Below are 13,453 nucleotides of genomic sequence, written 5' to 3'. Positions count from 1 at the left end.
CCCTTTGCCCAGTCTTCCTGCCACCGGAGCTGGACGAGAGAGGCACAGACAAGCACCGAAGTCAACACGCTAAGGATGGACAGTAGACAGGGAGAGGAGCCTCAGTCCCTGATGGCATCACAGAGAGCACAACCTGACTCACTCTGGACTTCTCCCTTTTGAGCTTCTTGTTATAAAATGACTCCTAATTAAGCCAGTCAAGATTTTCTCTGCTGTTTGCAGTTGAGTACTTTCTCAACTGACACATTTATGGAGGGCACACTCAATTCAAAGTCTATTTGTTTCCTGCATTTTCAGTCTGTTTAGAGTTTTACTGCTCAACTAGTTCTTTTGACATCGCCTTAATTTTGGCTTTGAAACAGTAACTCAAGGTGGACATAATCTGGTACTTTGAAAACCCAAGCACTGGGGAGTCACTGACAAAGAAATGAAAAGACACACTGTCCTCACCACGCTGCTCCTAAGGGCAGTTGCGCTGAAGTTTAACACGAGGCCAGGCTCTGCGATCAAACGAGGCAAAAAGAAAACAAAGGATTCTGACTCCTTGGATTTCTTCAAGTGAGCAAATCGAGTTGTTCCCAAAACATTCCTCCTGTTTAATTGATAAACAAACTATTATGAAAAATATTTTGATATTTAAAAATTTAATATTTAATAATTTTGTTATTTAGCGAAATCACTAAATACTATTCCCACTTAAAGGAAAAGGGCTCTTGGGGAAATGGTTTATTCTAGGTCTGGGGATGGGAAAGTACAAGATTCATCCCAGAAGGCCCTGTTTTACTAGAAAGCAAGGAAGCACTCGAACAACAACAGGAACATGTCAAAGGGCCACACAAGCCAGCCGAAGGGCTCCTACCAGCCAAATTTGGAACAATTTATCATCAAAAATAACAGTGATGGTAAGAGAGTACAACACTGCAACTAAAGAATCAGAGTGATGCTTAAAAGCAAGAGAAACACTTTTTTAGAAAAAAAAAATCTGCCAATAAATGTAGAATGAACAAAATAATCAGAAACAGCATTTTACAGCCATTAGTCTAACAATTGATTCTGGCAAGGATTACCAATAGATACCAAAACCATGGGATAAAACATCCTTAGGGAACAAGGCATTTATACGGTAATTTATCAAATTATCACAGCACAGATTTATTAATTACACAAGGAAAAAGGTATGTACAATGGAGAGTTCTGTCACTCATCACCTAAACCAAGCGACTCAACTCAGCAATGCCAATAATGGAACAAACTGACATTTACGTACCTCCTGATGAGATGAAATAATACAGACACAAGTTCAACCAGATAACTCATATTCTTGCCAAAAACATTGAACCAGAACATGAACTTGAGGAAACAATCAGAAAAATCCAGCGTGTGGAATGTTTTATAGAACAACTGGCCTGAACTTTTAAAAAGTATCAACATGATGAAAGATGATGAAAGGTAGGAACACTAGTCTAAAGAAAACTAAGAAAACAAGACAACCAAATGCAATGCATGGCCTTTAAATGGATTCTGGGTTAAAAGATAAAGAAAAAAGCAGCTATAATGAACACTACTGGATCAACTAGGGAAAATTTTAACACAGACTGTATATTAAACAATCTAATTATATGAATGTCAAGTTTGTTGGGTATGCAATGGTAGTATAGTTATATATTATAAGAAAATATTCTCTTTAGGAAATAAAGAATTTCCTTATAAAGTATTGAGAATTGAAATATGACATCTACAGCTCACTTTTGATGACTCGGCAAAAAGTCTGTGCGTGTATGTGTGTGTGTACACATAGAGAGAGAAATAAAGCAAAAGTGATAAAATGTGAACATCTGGTGAACAAAATCTAGATGAGGAATGTTTGCGAATTCACTGCACTATCCTCAACTTCTGAGGTTTGAAATTTGTCAAAATTAAAAGCTGGAGAGAAGTATCAATCACTGGAAACTAAGGACTGTAATGTCAATAAAATACTGTGTGCAGTCGTTGGCCCTTATGCACAGTTTTGCTTTCCAAAGTTTCAGTTACCTGTGGTCAACCGGGGTCTGAAAATATTAAGTGAAAAATTCCAGAAATAATTCATAACTTTTATATTACACACAGTACTGAGTAGCATGATGAAAGTTCAAGCCGCCCCACTCCATTTTGTCTGGGACATGCGAATCATCCCTCTGCCCAGCATATCCACACTGGATCCACTACCTGCCTGCTAGTCACTTAGTAGCCATCTCAGTCATCAGGTCAACTGTCCTGGCATCACAGTGCTTTTGTTCAAGTAGCCCTTATTTGACTTAATAATGGCTTTAAGGTGCAAGAAGAGTGATGCTGACAATTCAGATATGCCAGAGAAGCCAAAAAGTGCTTCATTTTACCCAAAAAGGTGAACATTGTCGACTTAACAGAAAAAAATTGTATGCTGAGACTGCTAAGATTTACAGTAAGAATGAATCTTCTATTTGTGAAATTATGATGAAGGAAAAATAAATTCATGCATAGTATATAGGGTTTGCTACAGTTTCAGGCATCCACGGTGGGGTGAGGGGGGGTCTTAGAATGTGTCCCCACAGGTAAGGAGGGACTACTTTAACAGTGTCTCCCCAACACCAAACAAAAAAGAAGACAGTGGAGACGTACTTGCAGATGTCACCATTTTTATATTTCTTCCATCTTTCATACAATTTATTTGCAAGTTCAGAATCCACATTCCAGGTAGACTGATCCAGAGAAAGGCTCTCATTCCAATTAGGATTTCCTAAAAGTTAGATCAGATTCCATATTTAGATTTACAGAAAACATAATTCGATTAGTAAATAATGCCAAGGGCTGAATATTAAACTTCTTAAACTGAGAGGACTGTAGAGTTAATAAATGCCACCTTTGTCTCTGCTGCTTATTTATTAAAAGTCCCTCTAACTCAATGGCAAATGATGTCAAATTAAACAAACATGTCATAAAACAAAACTAAATCGAATGTAAAGGTAATAACGTAAAAGACACATGGCTCATGAATACAGCCTGAAACAAAATTATACTTGGAACATGTTTAACAGCTTTAAATCTAAAATGCGAAACTCCTTCCACACACATGCTAATCATCAACGAGTCTTCCAGGTCACTATCTAGAGTGCTGAGGGAAAACAGTAGTTCTTGCAAGGGGGCACAGACCAGGAGCCGATCCTAGAGAAAATGCATGTTTATAACTGGTCTATTATTCACCTCATTCTACCAACAGATTTGTTCTGTCTTGCTAAGGAGGGTATCAGGAAGGAGAGGTGGGAATCTTTAAAAAAAAAAAAAAAATCTATACTTTAAAACTCTCCCTAAATATCTCTATAAATCAAAAGACAAAAAAAAAGTCAAAACAAGAAACAGCTTGTACATCAATACTAAGGCCCTTCAGTCTCAAATCACAACTAGCACCCTCTGCAAGATGTTTACGCTCCTATAACTTAAGTCCTCAAATACAATTCCAAGTTATTTTTACTAACTTCTAGTCAGTTCTTTTATAAAAGAATCAGAATCTTTCAATTTTTCCTATGGGTGCTATGATGATCAAACAATGTTATTTGAAAAAAAAAAATCCCTTGCAGAAGTACAAACTACTAGATAATAAAGGGGCATTATTTACAGTACCCCAGGTGTTTCTGGAGGGTTCTTAAGAATTTTAAGTCATTCTGTTAATGATCATCCTCTCTACAGAATATGATGCCTTTATAGAACTAATTATTGCATTGACAAATGCTAATTTTCCTCACTACTTCCCATCCCCCAAACTAGAGTTCTACAGAAAGCCTAAGGGCAAAATACTTACCTGCTTTTGATTTTCCCATGAAATAATGCATGCCACAATGTGCTATCACTTCAAAACCCAGACTCCCTTCCTAGATTGAAAAGTAATATATGAATAACTTAAAACACAGCACTAAACATAAAAATCCTAATGCACTAAAATTCAAAGCAGACATTGGCCTGCACCTCAGTTGAACTTCCCTTTAACCACGAGCCAAAAAATTACTTTCGGGGGGAGGGGGGAGGGACAGCATTAGGAGATACACCTAAGGCTAAATGACGAGTTAATGGGTGCAGGAAATCAACATGGCACATGGATACATATGTAACAAACCTGCACATTCTGCACATGTACCCTAAAACCCTAAAGTATAATAAAAAAAAAAAAAAATTACTTTCTAATTGTTAAGGAATTTTCAGAGAAATCTGAACTGTCTCTCCCTAGGAGGGTCACTGAGTAGATTCTGCAGGCACAATAATCAATGACAATAATGACCCCTGGGCCCACAAGACACCAAACTGCCATCGGAATTAAAGATTATGATCACATGGCTGCACTGAAGCCTGGGCAACAGAGTGCGACCCTAACTGTAAAAAAAAAAAATTAAAAATTAAAAAAAAAAAAGATTAAATTGGTCTCAGGACACTCTCAGTGGTCAGAAGTTTTGTTTTTTTTGTAACTGAATTCTAATCCTCTGGGAAACAGTATGCCAATCTGTAACAACTCCTAGCTATTCAGGACATTTAATTTCCCATTTCCTACAGGTATACCTGAAACCTGCCTGCTCCTCCCACACTCTGCTGATATGCATCTCTTGAATAGAAAAAAAATTTCTAAGAAACCACCCCTGCTCAAAATATGGATAAATGGAATTAACCTTACATTGTTTAATTTTAGAATTCCTATCTGCACGCTTACAGCTAGTTAGCATGAGGCATTTCTAACTATGAAAGATCCACACTATAAGTGAGAAAAAAAATAAAGATGGTTGCATGAATGTTGCATAGAAAAATCAGAACCCAGAGTTATACAAAATAGCTTGGAGAAAAAAGAAGCAAAAATAATAACCAAATGAAAAGAAATAAATATTAAAGAAAAAAAGAGACATATTTAAGACGATCTAAATTAAATATAATTTACCCAGATTTTAGAAAACATTTTCTTAATGGTAAATCTTTTCAGGCTTTATACTCGGCCCACTAAGGAAATTCAAGGATTACGAGCAACTAAGAGTCACTTAGAAGAGATCCAAATAAAGCATTTAACAATTTAATTTATTAAGTCATTGCAAGTATGTACTAAAAGCCAACCTGTGTTTTCTACAGCAGACACATACTCGTTGCTCTACAAATTTTGGAAATAAATGAAAATGACATCTATTAACCTATTGGTCATGCCTTATTTCATTCAAGAACTTCAAATTACTTTATAAAAAAGAAAACTCTTTCCAAATAAAGATTTCTATGTCTGAACAATTTATCATCCAAGATTGGCCTGGTAATACCCTTCAGTTTCTTAGCCTTAAAGAACATGAGCTTAACCCAGTTAATAAAACTCAAGCACTAAAGGTTAATAAAAAGCAACAGTAATTAAGAAAACTGTAACACACATATAGTATTGTAGAAAATACCTTGGTTGGTGCTGAATAAATCTGTAGAGGTATTGCAAAAATGGCACCTATGTTTGTAGTCAAAAATACATTGGTGAATAGATTTATGGCAATGTCTTTAACAGCAAGTTTCAAAGAAAATATATTCCAACAGCCTGGAGGTAGAAATAAAGGGCCAGTGAAATTCAGAATCTAAAAAGAAAAGAAGCAAGAGAAATTACTTTTCCTAACACTAATTATGATTAAAATCATTATAAAGTATGATGCTAACATTCTTCTATACTTCAGAAAGTATGATTTTACTCAGTTATTTCCAGATCAAAAGTTGCAATATTTTTATAGAAATGATAGGTTACAAATAATGCTTAAGATGACACTGTTTTAAATTTCACAAAAGTGATCTTGAAATTTCAGTAAGTGATATTTTGCAAAAAACCTACTAGTTTATCATGAACCAGGCTCATTTTTACTAATCTTTTTTAGAACAATACATATACATAATCTTTTTGAATAATGGTCAGAGCAAATAATTTTGAAAGGCTATATCCTGGTCCCTTTGAGCTCTTTTAAAAATAGTTTTTTAAAATGAGAGAAAGAGAAGTCTCCTAAAAGTAATTCTGAAAATGTTAAAAGAAAAATACATGTTTTAAAAATCATAAAACTTTATATAAATAATAATTTCATAGCATTTGGAATATTTTTTATTATTTTATAGAAATAATTTCACAGCATCTGACCTTAAACAAAGCTTAAAATAAGCTAAAACTTGGGGAAAAAATACTATATGTACCTTTAACATGTGCTTGGTCTCCTTGGAAAGAAACACATCATTTAATACAACACTACGGTCAAAATGGTTGCGGTACCATATTGACCAAAGTCCTGATGTGTTCTCATGAGTCTCTATGTGAAACTGGGTTGCAGAAGAGTCCATTCTAAAATACCTGTGAACAGACGACATGCATGCTATCAGGCCTGAGTGTGGGACAACAGTCAGCCCTCTTATGAGCCTCTAACTGCAAAAACAGGAGCATCATAAAACGTTACTAAATGAAAGCTAGCGCCAGAGACCACCTCGGCAATCGCTTCCTTTAACCTTCTGGCTCACATAGGGAGCAACTGGAAGCCAGAGGGGAAGCAACCAGGCTGTGGCCAGCACAGCTCACAGAGGCCGCCAGGACCAAACCAGAACCTGAAGTCAACTCAGAAACACCATGTGAATATGTACTCTTTTCACACATCTGGATGCCTGACGCTGAACCTATTTCATAAACTGAATTATTTCCCTTCCTTTTCCCCATTCAGTTAATATCCTTTTCACTGCCTGTTAGCAATGCTAAGGCAAGGGGAGGCAAGGCCAGAGAGAGAGAATCATACAAGTCATATCCCTATATTTTTAAACCATTTCTAGAGGGGAAAACAACAACAACAACATAACATTTCAGGGAAAGTGGAAGTAACCTACCCCTGAGCCACAGAAGAGAAGAGGCATGCTTTTAGTGTTGGAGTGTGTGTTGTTTTCTTCACATCTTCTATAATTCCACTGTCACATGATGTAGCTGCTTTGTGGTATAAAGAAATGAACGTGAAGCTTAAGTACCTTTTCTTTCATTAAGCCTGAACAAAAGATATATGTCTTATTTATAAATTTTTATTCACTTTTCTGTCTCCATTAAAATAGTGAATCAGACATAAAAGGTAACCACTTTCTCAAATTTTCCTGTCATCTTCTTTGTTGCCAATTATCCAGAAGCCCATACTTTTAAAAACCAACTTCTCTACCAGAAATGACAAAAGTGAAACACGAAGCTCACTTGGCAGAGTAAGGGGGAATGTGTGGAGGCACGAGCAAGAAAGGAATAAAACCTAAAGAGCAAAAGGGAGCTGACCAGCAGAAAGTGGGCTGCATTTGAACGCACTGCTGATTGATCAAAATAATACTTTTAAGCTCTCCTTGATTTAGGTTATAATACTGAGTCGCTTGTGTTCAATTCTTAACTCTCTGATGCCATCAACCAACTTTTTTAAAATTATATATATGATTTTTTAAAATTCAAACACTAACAAAAAAATGTGAAAACAAAGTCTACCTTTCTTCACCCTGACTCCCAATTATCTTAGAGGAGGCAGCTGTTAGCAGTTTCTCCAACATACTTCCAGGTGTTCTGTGCATGTATAAGTATACAGATATCCTCTAAAAAAATTAAATGTACACACACTGCTAGCATCACTGTCCATGCATGTTTCTGAACACTTTCTCACATCTGAACACAGATGATCGGCTCTTCTGTCCTAACACACACTTTCTATAGGTACAGTTTTGAATACATACATATCTGGAGGATAAACTCTTAAAACTAGAATTAAGGATCAAAGAGTATATATGTGCATTTTAAATTTTCAGAGATTTGCCAATTTTCCCTCGAAAACAGCCTGCATAGACTCCTGTCAAACACCTAACAGTGCTTTCCTTCCTAATTGTTATCAACACAGAATATTAAGCTTTAAACTCAAAATCCTACGTATGTGGCAGAATAAAAGTGGCATCAACAATAGTTTCTACATCATACTATCTTAGAACTATTAAGGCTGGGACTTCTTGAAATCAAACACACTCCCTTCACTTTTTTGAAACCATGCCTAATCTGTAGTTATAGAAAGAGTTGCCATCATGACAACTAGATAACAAAAGTCAAATGACAATCTGTTTAAAAATCTGTACCTTTGCAGGTAAAAGAAGCAATTTTTGTAAAGTTTGTTGTAGAAGTAGGTAGTAGCACTGGTTCAAACTGCAGAGACAGAGCATCTCTCTGTGAGAAATGGCGTATATCCTGAAATAAAAGAAAAGTCCCGTGTGACTACTCTCAGCTGGGAGAGTATTTATCCAGTTTGAATCAACTGTTAGAACAAATAGCACAGACCAGCCACACATAGCAACTGCTCAGCATCTGTGCCATAACCATATGGAGGGGATGCTGACAATCTTCATACAAACAGAGGTTCAAGCAAGGGCAAATGGGCTTAAATCAAAGCAAAAGAGAATAGAGATAGTGCTTCTGTCTCTGTTCCTGAAAAACCCTCATATTCTACAATTAAATGCACACTTGCAATTTTAAAATTTGCTTTAGGTAAGCATTTACAATTACCTGTATCCATATAAGGCTGTTTCCTGAATGTAATATATACATATTTACTGCTGAATCATCTGTCCAAAAGAATCAGAGTATTAAAGCAGAGTATTTAATCAGAGATTAAAACAGAGCCATCTCATTCTCACACCTTCATATAGTCATTAAAATATCACATTACACATTTCTATAAAAAATGGTAACTTGTTTCTCAAAACTGAAATCAAAACTAGGAGGTGTTTTCTTTTTCCTTTTTTAATCACAAGAAAAAAGATCCTTATAAAAATGCCTACCAACCTAAGCCCTCTAAATGATGAGGAACTACCAGGAGCAAAATTCTGAGTTTAGGGTCATACAATGCTCTTCTGAATGAAACTAACCAACTGGATGACTTCAAATAAAGCTATGTTCTCCTGTTGATTAGAAAGCTCCTCATTTCCTCATTTGGATAACCACATTTGGAAAGAAGAAAATCCTGAGATCTCAGGTTTCAGGCTTCCTTTTAGCCCTCACCAACAGAAATGGTCCCCATGGGTCAGAGATCTGCCCCTCATAGATGTTCACCTGGCCACTATGAGAATCACCAAGCACTGAGGATAGGAGAGCTCTCCTGCTGATCCAGCACCACCACAGCCAGCTCTGAAGACTGAAAGGTAAAGGCTGTTTAATCAATTAAGACTGCCAAGGCACAGCACGGTGGCTCATGCTTGCAATCCCAGCACTTTGGGAGGCCAAGCAGGGAGAAATGCTTGAGCCCAGGAGTTCAAGACCATCCTGAGCAACATAGGGAGACCCTGTCTCTACAAAAAAAAAAAAAAAAAAAAAAGTTTAAATTAGCCAGGCATAGTGGTGTGCGCTGTGGTCCCAGCTACTTGTGAGGCCAAGGTGGCAGGATCGCTTGAGCACAGGAGGCTGAGGTTGCAGTGAGCCGAGATCACATCTCTGTGCTCCCACCTGGGCTACAGAGCAAAATCCTGTCTAAAAAAAAAACAAAAACAGAAACAAAACCAAAAAACAAACAAAAAACAAAGAATAAAAACCATACTTTCCTTGAATACTAATACATATATACAGTCACATTCAGAAGAGTCTTGATAACCAAAAGATACTAGTATACCCTACATTACGAATTTCATGGATCACAGAATGTGTCTCCGAAAAAAGTTCTTAGGAAGCTAAACAGATGAACGCATTTATTTCTGATAAGTAGGACACACATTTCCAAAGATAAAATTCATAAAACTGAACACTAAAATTCTACCTAACTTGTCAAGCATCCAGGAACAACCACAATCTATTAGCTATTTAAAATACAAAACAGCATGATGTGGTTAAATGAGATTAGGCAAATCATTACAAGTGGAACAAGAAACCCAAGACTTCAAATACTTTGTAAGTATTTATATTAAACTGTCATGCCCATTTAATTTGCTTACTGTCTCCAAACATCAAGAAAAATTATTCCTAAGGAAACTCAGAAGAGTTTGCAGTTGTCACTTCTCCCCAAAATAAAACAGCCTTCTTAGCAGTTGTAGGTTGAGAACCAGTTACTATTACAATTGCTTAATAATTAAAGCAAATGCTATTTGTCTTGGTTTGCTATGATACAATCTATTCATAAATGTTATAGAATGATGATGCAGACTGATGAAAATATAATGAAAATTTTTAAACATTCCACCTTACCTGAGGTCTCAGATTCATCTGTAGCTACGTAAACAATAGAGAGATGATCTAACAAATCTTGTGTGTTTTCTTCAAATTCTTTCGAATAGTTTTCCATTGTTACCATTATGCTCATTTGTAGACGCAAAACATCATCAGATTCCAGATAACAACTCTGCAATTGGAGGAAGGAGGAAAAAAGGAAAAAACAAAAATCATCTCAACTTTGTGGTTTCAAACTATGGAGGAAAGGAAAAGCATTTAACATAATGACACGTGTGTGAGAACAGAATATGCTGTTTTGTGTTTTATTTTATTTTATTTTATTTTATTTTATTTTATTTTATTTTGAGACAGAGTCTCACTCTGTCACCCAGGCTGGAGTGCAGTGGCGCGATCTTGGCTCACTGCAAGCTCCGCCTCCCAGGTTCACGCATTCTCCTGCCTCAGCCTCCTGAGTAGCTGGGACTACAGGCACCCGCCAGCACGCCCAGCTAATTTTTTTGTATTTTTAGTAGAGACAGGGTTTCACCATGTTAGCCAGGATGGTCTCAATCTCCTGACCTCGTGATCCACTCGCCTTGGCCTCCCAAAGTGCTGGGATTACAGGCATGAGCCACAGCGCCCAGCCTTGTGTTTTATTTTTAAGCAAAGAGGCAGGAAGGAAAGCAGAGAGAAAACAATACATATTTTATTTTACCTTTAATTGCTGACACACTTTATTATGTAAACTGCATTCCAGTTGCACCTGCAAGAGGCTAGTATTAGTGGTTTCTGCCTAAAAGAAGAAAAAAGGAGGAAAAGAACTTTAAGTAAAAGGCTCAATCTCACACGTATTCAGAAACTATACTTTTTCACTTATTCAATAAATATTTGAGTATCTGCTAAATGCTGGGCATTATTCTTTTTAGTGGATATACAACAGTAAGCTAAACAGAGAAATCTGTTCTCAGGACTGTCACTGAACTTACATTCTAATGAAAATCATAAGTTCTCCCTCGGGCAACATGAAAATTCCTTATTACACCTATAAGCAGGTGAGTATGTTCTAAATATATACAGGAACACTGGAGTTTGGTGTTTCTAATGTTTGTTGAAAATGTTATTTAAACACAGGAGTCTATTGTTATTTTAAAGTAGGTTTACAAAGTAACAAAATTCTAACTGTGCCTTCCATCAGTACAATGACCTAGAAACCATGACCCTCAAGTTAGACCAAAAAAAAAAAAAAAAAGATGTCCAAAATTCAATTGACTATCATTTTTAACAGGGAAGAGCTATGGATGAAAGAGACAAAAGTATATAAAAAGAATGAAAGACTCTGTCAAATTTAAAGATCTTAACAGCCCCTGGGATGAGGTCAACGCATATTTAAGAAAAGGAAAATGGAAAATCCAATCAAGGGATACAATCTTGGGTTGGGGGGGGGGCGGCTACAGGCATGTGAATACAGCAAAAAGTTACTTAGTGCAGTATGTGAATCTAAAAGACATGGGCTATGAGACTTCCTCTTTCATTAAGTTTCATGTCTCTGGCATAGTGATTCCAAAAAGGTACTCCATCCGGGAGCCACAGTCCTAACATCAAATCTTGGCAAGGTAAGAAGGCATTCTCCAAAGCCTAGGCTGGCTTAATAATGAGTACCTATTAAAAAACCCAGGAAAGATGCGTTACTAAGAAGAATCACTACAATTATGTTTGTTAGATTTATAAAACTTACCCAAGTACATTATATAAGAATACATTTTAAACTACTTCAATTGTCATTCAGGCAATTAAAATACAGAAAAAAAGAATAAGTCAGGCACATTATTGGTTCACATCCGTAATCCCGGCACTTTGGGAGGCCAAGGCCGTGGATCACTGGAGCCCAGGAGTTGGAGACCAGCTAGGCGACATGGCAAAACCCCGTCTCTACTAGAAAAAATACCAAAATTAGCCAGGACTGGTGATGTGCGCTTGTAGTCCCAGCTACTAGGAAGGCTGAGGTGGGAGGATTGATTGAGCCCAGGAGGTCAAGGCTGTAGTGAGCCGTGACTCTTTTTATCTTTTTTTAAGAAAAAGAATAAAATATATTTTTAATGCAGTAAAAATATTTAAGGAGTTTAATTAAGTTTGTAAATGGGACCAAACATTAAACACTCTTTTAAAGAAATCATTGTTCATATCTGCTAGTATTCTTAAATAGAATAATATGATTTGTAAAATGAATCTAAAATCTTAAACTAGATTTTTTTGTTTTGTTTTTTGAGACAGGGTCTCACTCTGTTGCCCAGGCTGGAGTCGAGCAGTGCAATCTCGGCTCATGCAACCTCCACCTCCCAGGCTCAAGCCAACTTCCCACCTCAGCCTCCCAAGTAGCTGGGACTATAGGCGCACATCACCACCCATGGCTAATTTGTGTATTTTTTATAGAGACGGAGCTTCACCATATTGCCCAGGCTGGTTTTGAACTCCTGGGCTCAAGCAATCCACCCACCTCAGCCTCCCAAAGTGCTAGGATTACAGATGTGCACCAATACACCAGCCTGAAGAACTAGATTTTTAAATTTGTCTATGAACAAATCCCAACATCAAACAGAAAAAGCCCACTTTCTGAAACTGATTTTTAATTTTTTAAATTTATTTTTAAAATTAAAAGAGACTTGTTAGGCTGGGTGCAGTGGCTCATGCCTGTAATCCCAGCACTTTGGGAGGCTGAGGTGGGTGGATCATCTGAAGTCAGCAGTTCGAGACTAGCCTGGCCAAAATGGTGAAACCCCGTCTCTACTAAAAATACAAAAAAAATGGCCAGGCATTGTGGCTCACGCCTGTAATCCCAGCACTTTGGGAGGCTGAGGCAGGCGGATCACGGAGTCATGAGATCAAGACCATCCTGGATAACATGGTGAAACCCTGTATCTACTAAAAATACAAAAAATTAGCCGGGCGTGGTGGCGGGCGCCTGTAGTCCCAGCTACTCGGGAGGCTGAGGCAGGAGAATGGCACAAACCCGAGAGGCAGAGCTTGCAGTGAGCCGAGATCACGCCACTGCACTCCAGCCTGGGCGACAGAGCGAGACTAGCTGGGCATAGTGGTGCACACCTGTAGTCCCAGCTACTTGGGAGGCTGAGGCAGGAGAATCACTTGAACCCAGGAGGTGGAGGTTTCAGTGAGCTGAGATCGTGCCATTGCACTCCAGCCTGGGTGACAAGAGTGAAACTCCATCTCAAAAAAAAAATAAAATACTTGTTATACTGCCCAGGTTGAAGCACAGTG

General features: G+C 37.4%; 1 protein-coding gene across 5 annotated transcripts in view; it reads right to left on the bottom strand.

The window, feature by feature from the left end:
- Nucleotides 1–13,453, bottom strand: part of TMEM131L (transmembrane 131 like) — a 171,350-nt gene that overhangs the window by 45,532 nt on the left and 112,365 nt on the right. For 4 of the 5 annotated variants that reach the window (XM_032148459.2, XM_032148470.2, XM_058436836.1 and 1 more), the window contains exons 8-17: nucleotides 10,896–10,973; nucleotides 10,217–10,370; nucleotides 8,549–8,607; nucleotides 8,125–8,233; nucleotides 6,868–6,964; nucleotides 6,193–6,346; nucleotides 5,424–5,594; nucleotides 3,815–3,884; nucleotides 2,638–2,755; nucleotides 451–592 (exon numbers count right to left, since the gene is read on the bottom strand). In XM_032148459.2, coding sequence (XP_032004350.1) covers nucleotides 451–592; nucleotides 2,638–2,755; nucleotides 3,815–3,884; nucleotides 5,424–5,594; nucleotides 6,193–6,346; nucleotides 6,868–6,964; nucleotides 8,125–8,233; nucleotides 8,549–8,607; nucleotides 10,217–10,370; nucleotides 10,896–10,973 — 1,152 coding nt within the window. The remainder of the gene's footprint in view (nucleotides 1–450; nucleotides 593–2,637; nucleotides 2,756–3,814; nucleotides 3,885–5,423; nucleotides 5,595–6,192; nucleotides 6,347–6,867; nucleotides 6,965–8,124; nucleotides 8,234–8,548; nucleotides 8,608–10,216; nucleotides 10,371–10,895; nucleotides 10,974–13,453) is intronic. The other variant, XM_032148462.2, reaches the window with a different exon arrangement.

Source organism: Hylobates moloch, unplaced genomic scaffold (genome assembly GCF_009828535.3).
Source record: "Hylobates moloch isolate HMO894 unplaced genomic scaffold, HMol_V3 SCAFFOLD_3, whole genome shotgun sequence".
Lineage (NCBI taxonomy): Eukaryota > Metazoa > Chordata > Mammalia > Primates > Hylobatidae > Hylobates > Hylobates moloch.
Note: the sequence above shows the minus strand (reverse complement) of the source record. Positions and strands in the feature narration are given on the sequence as shown.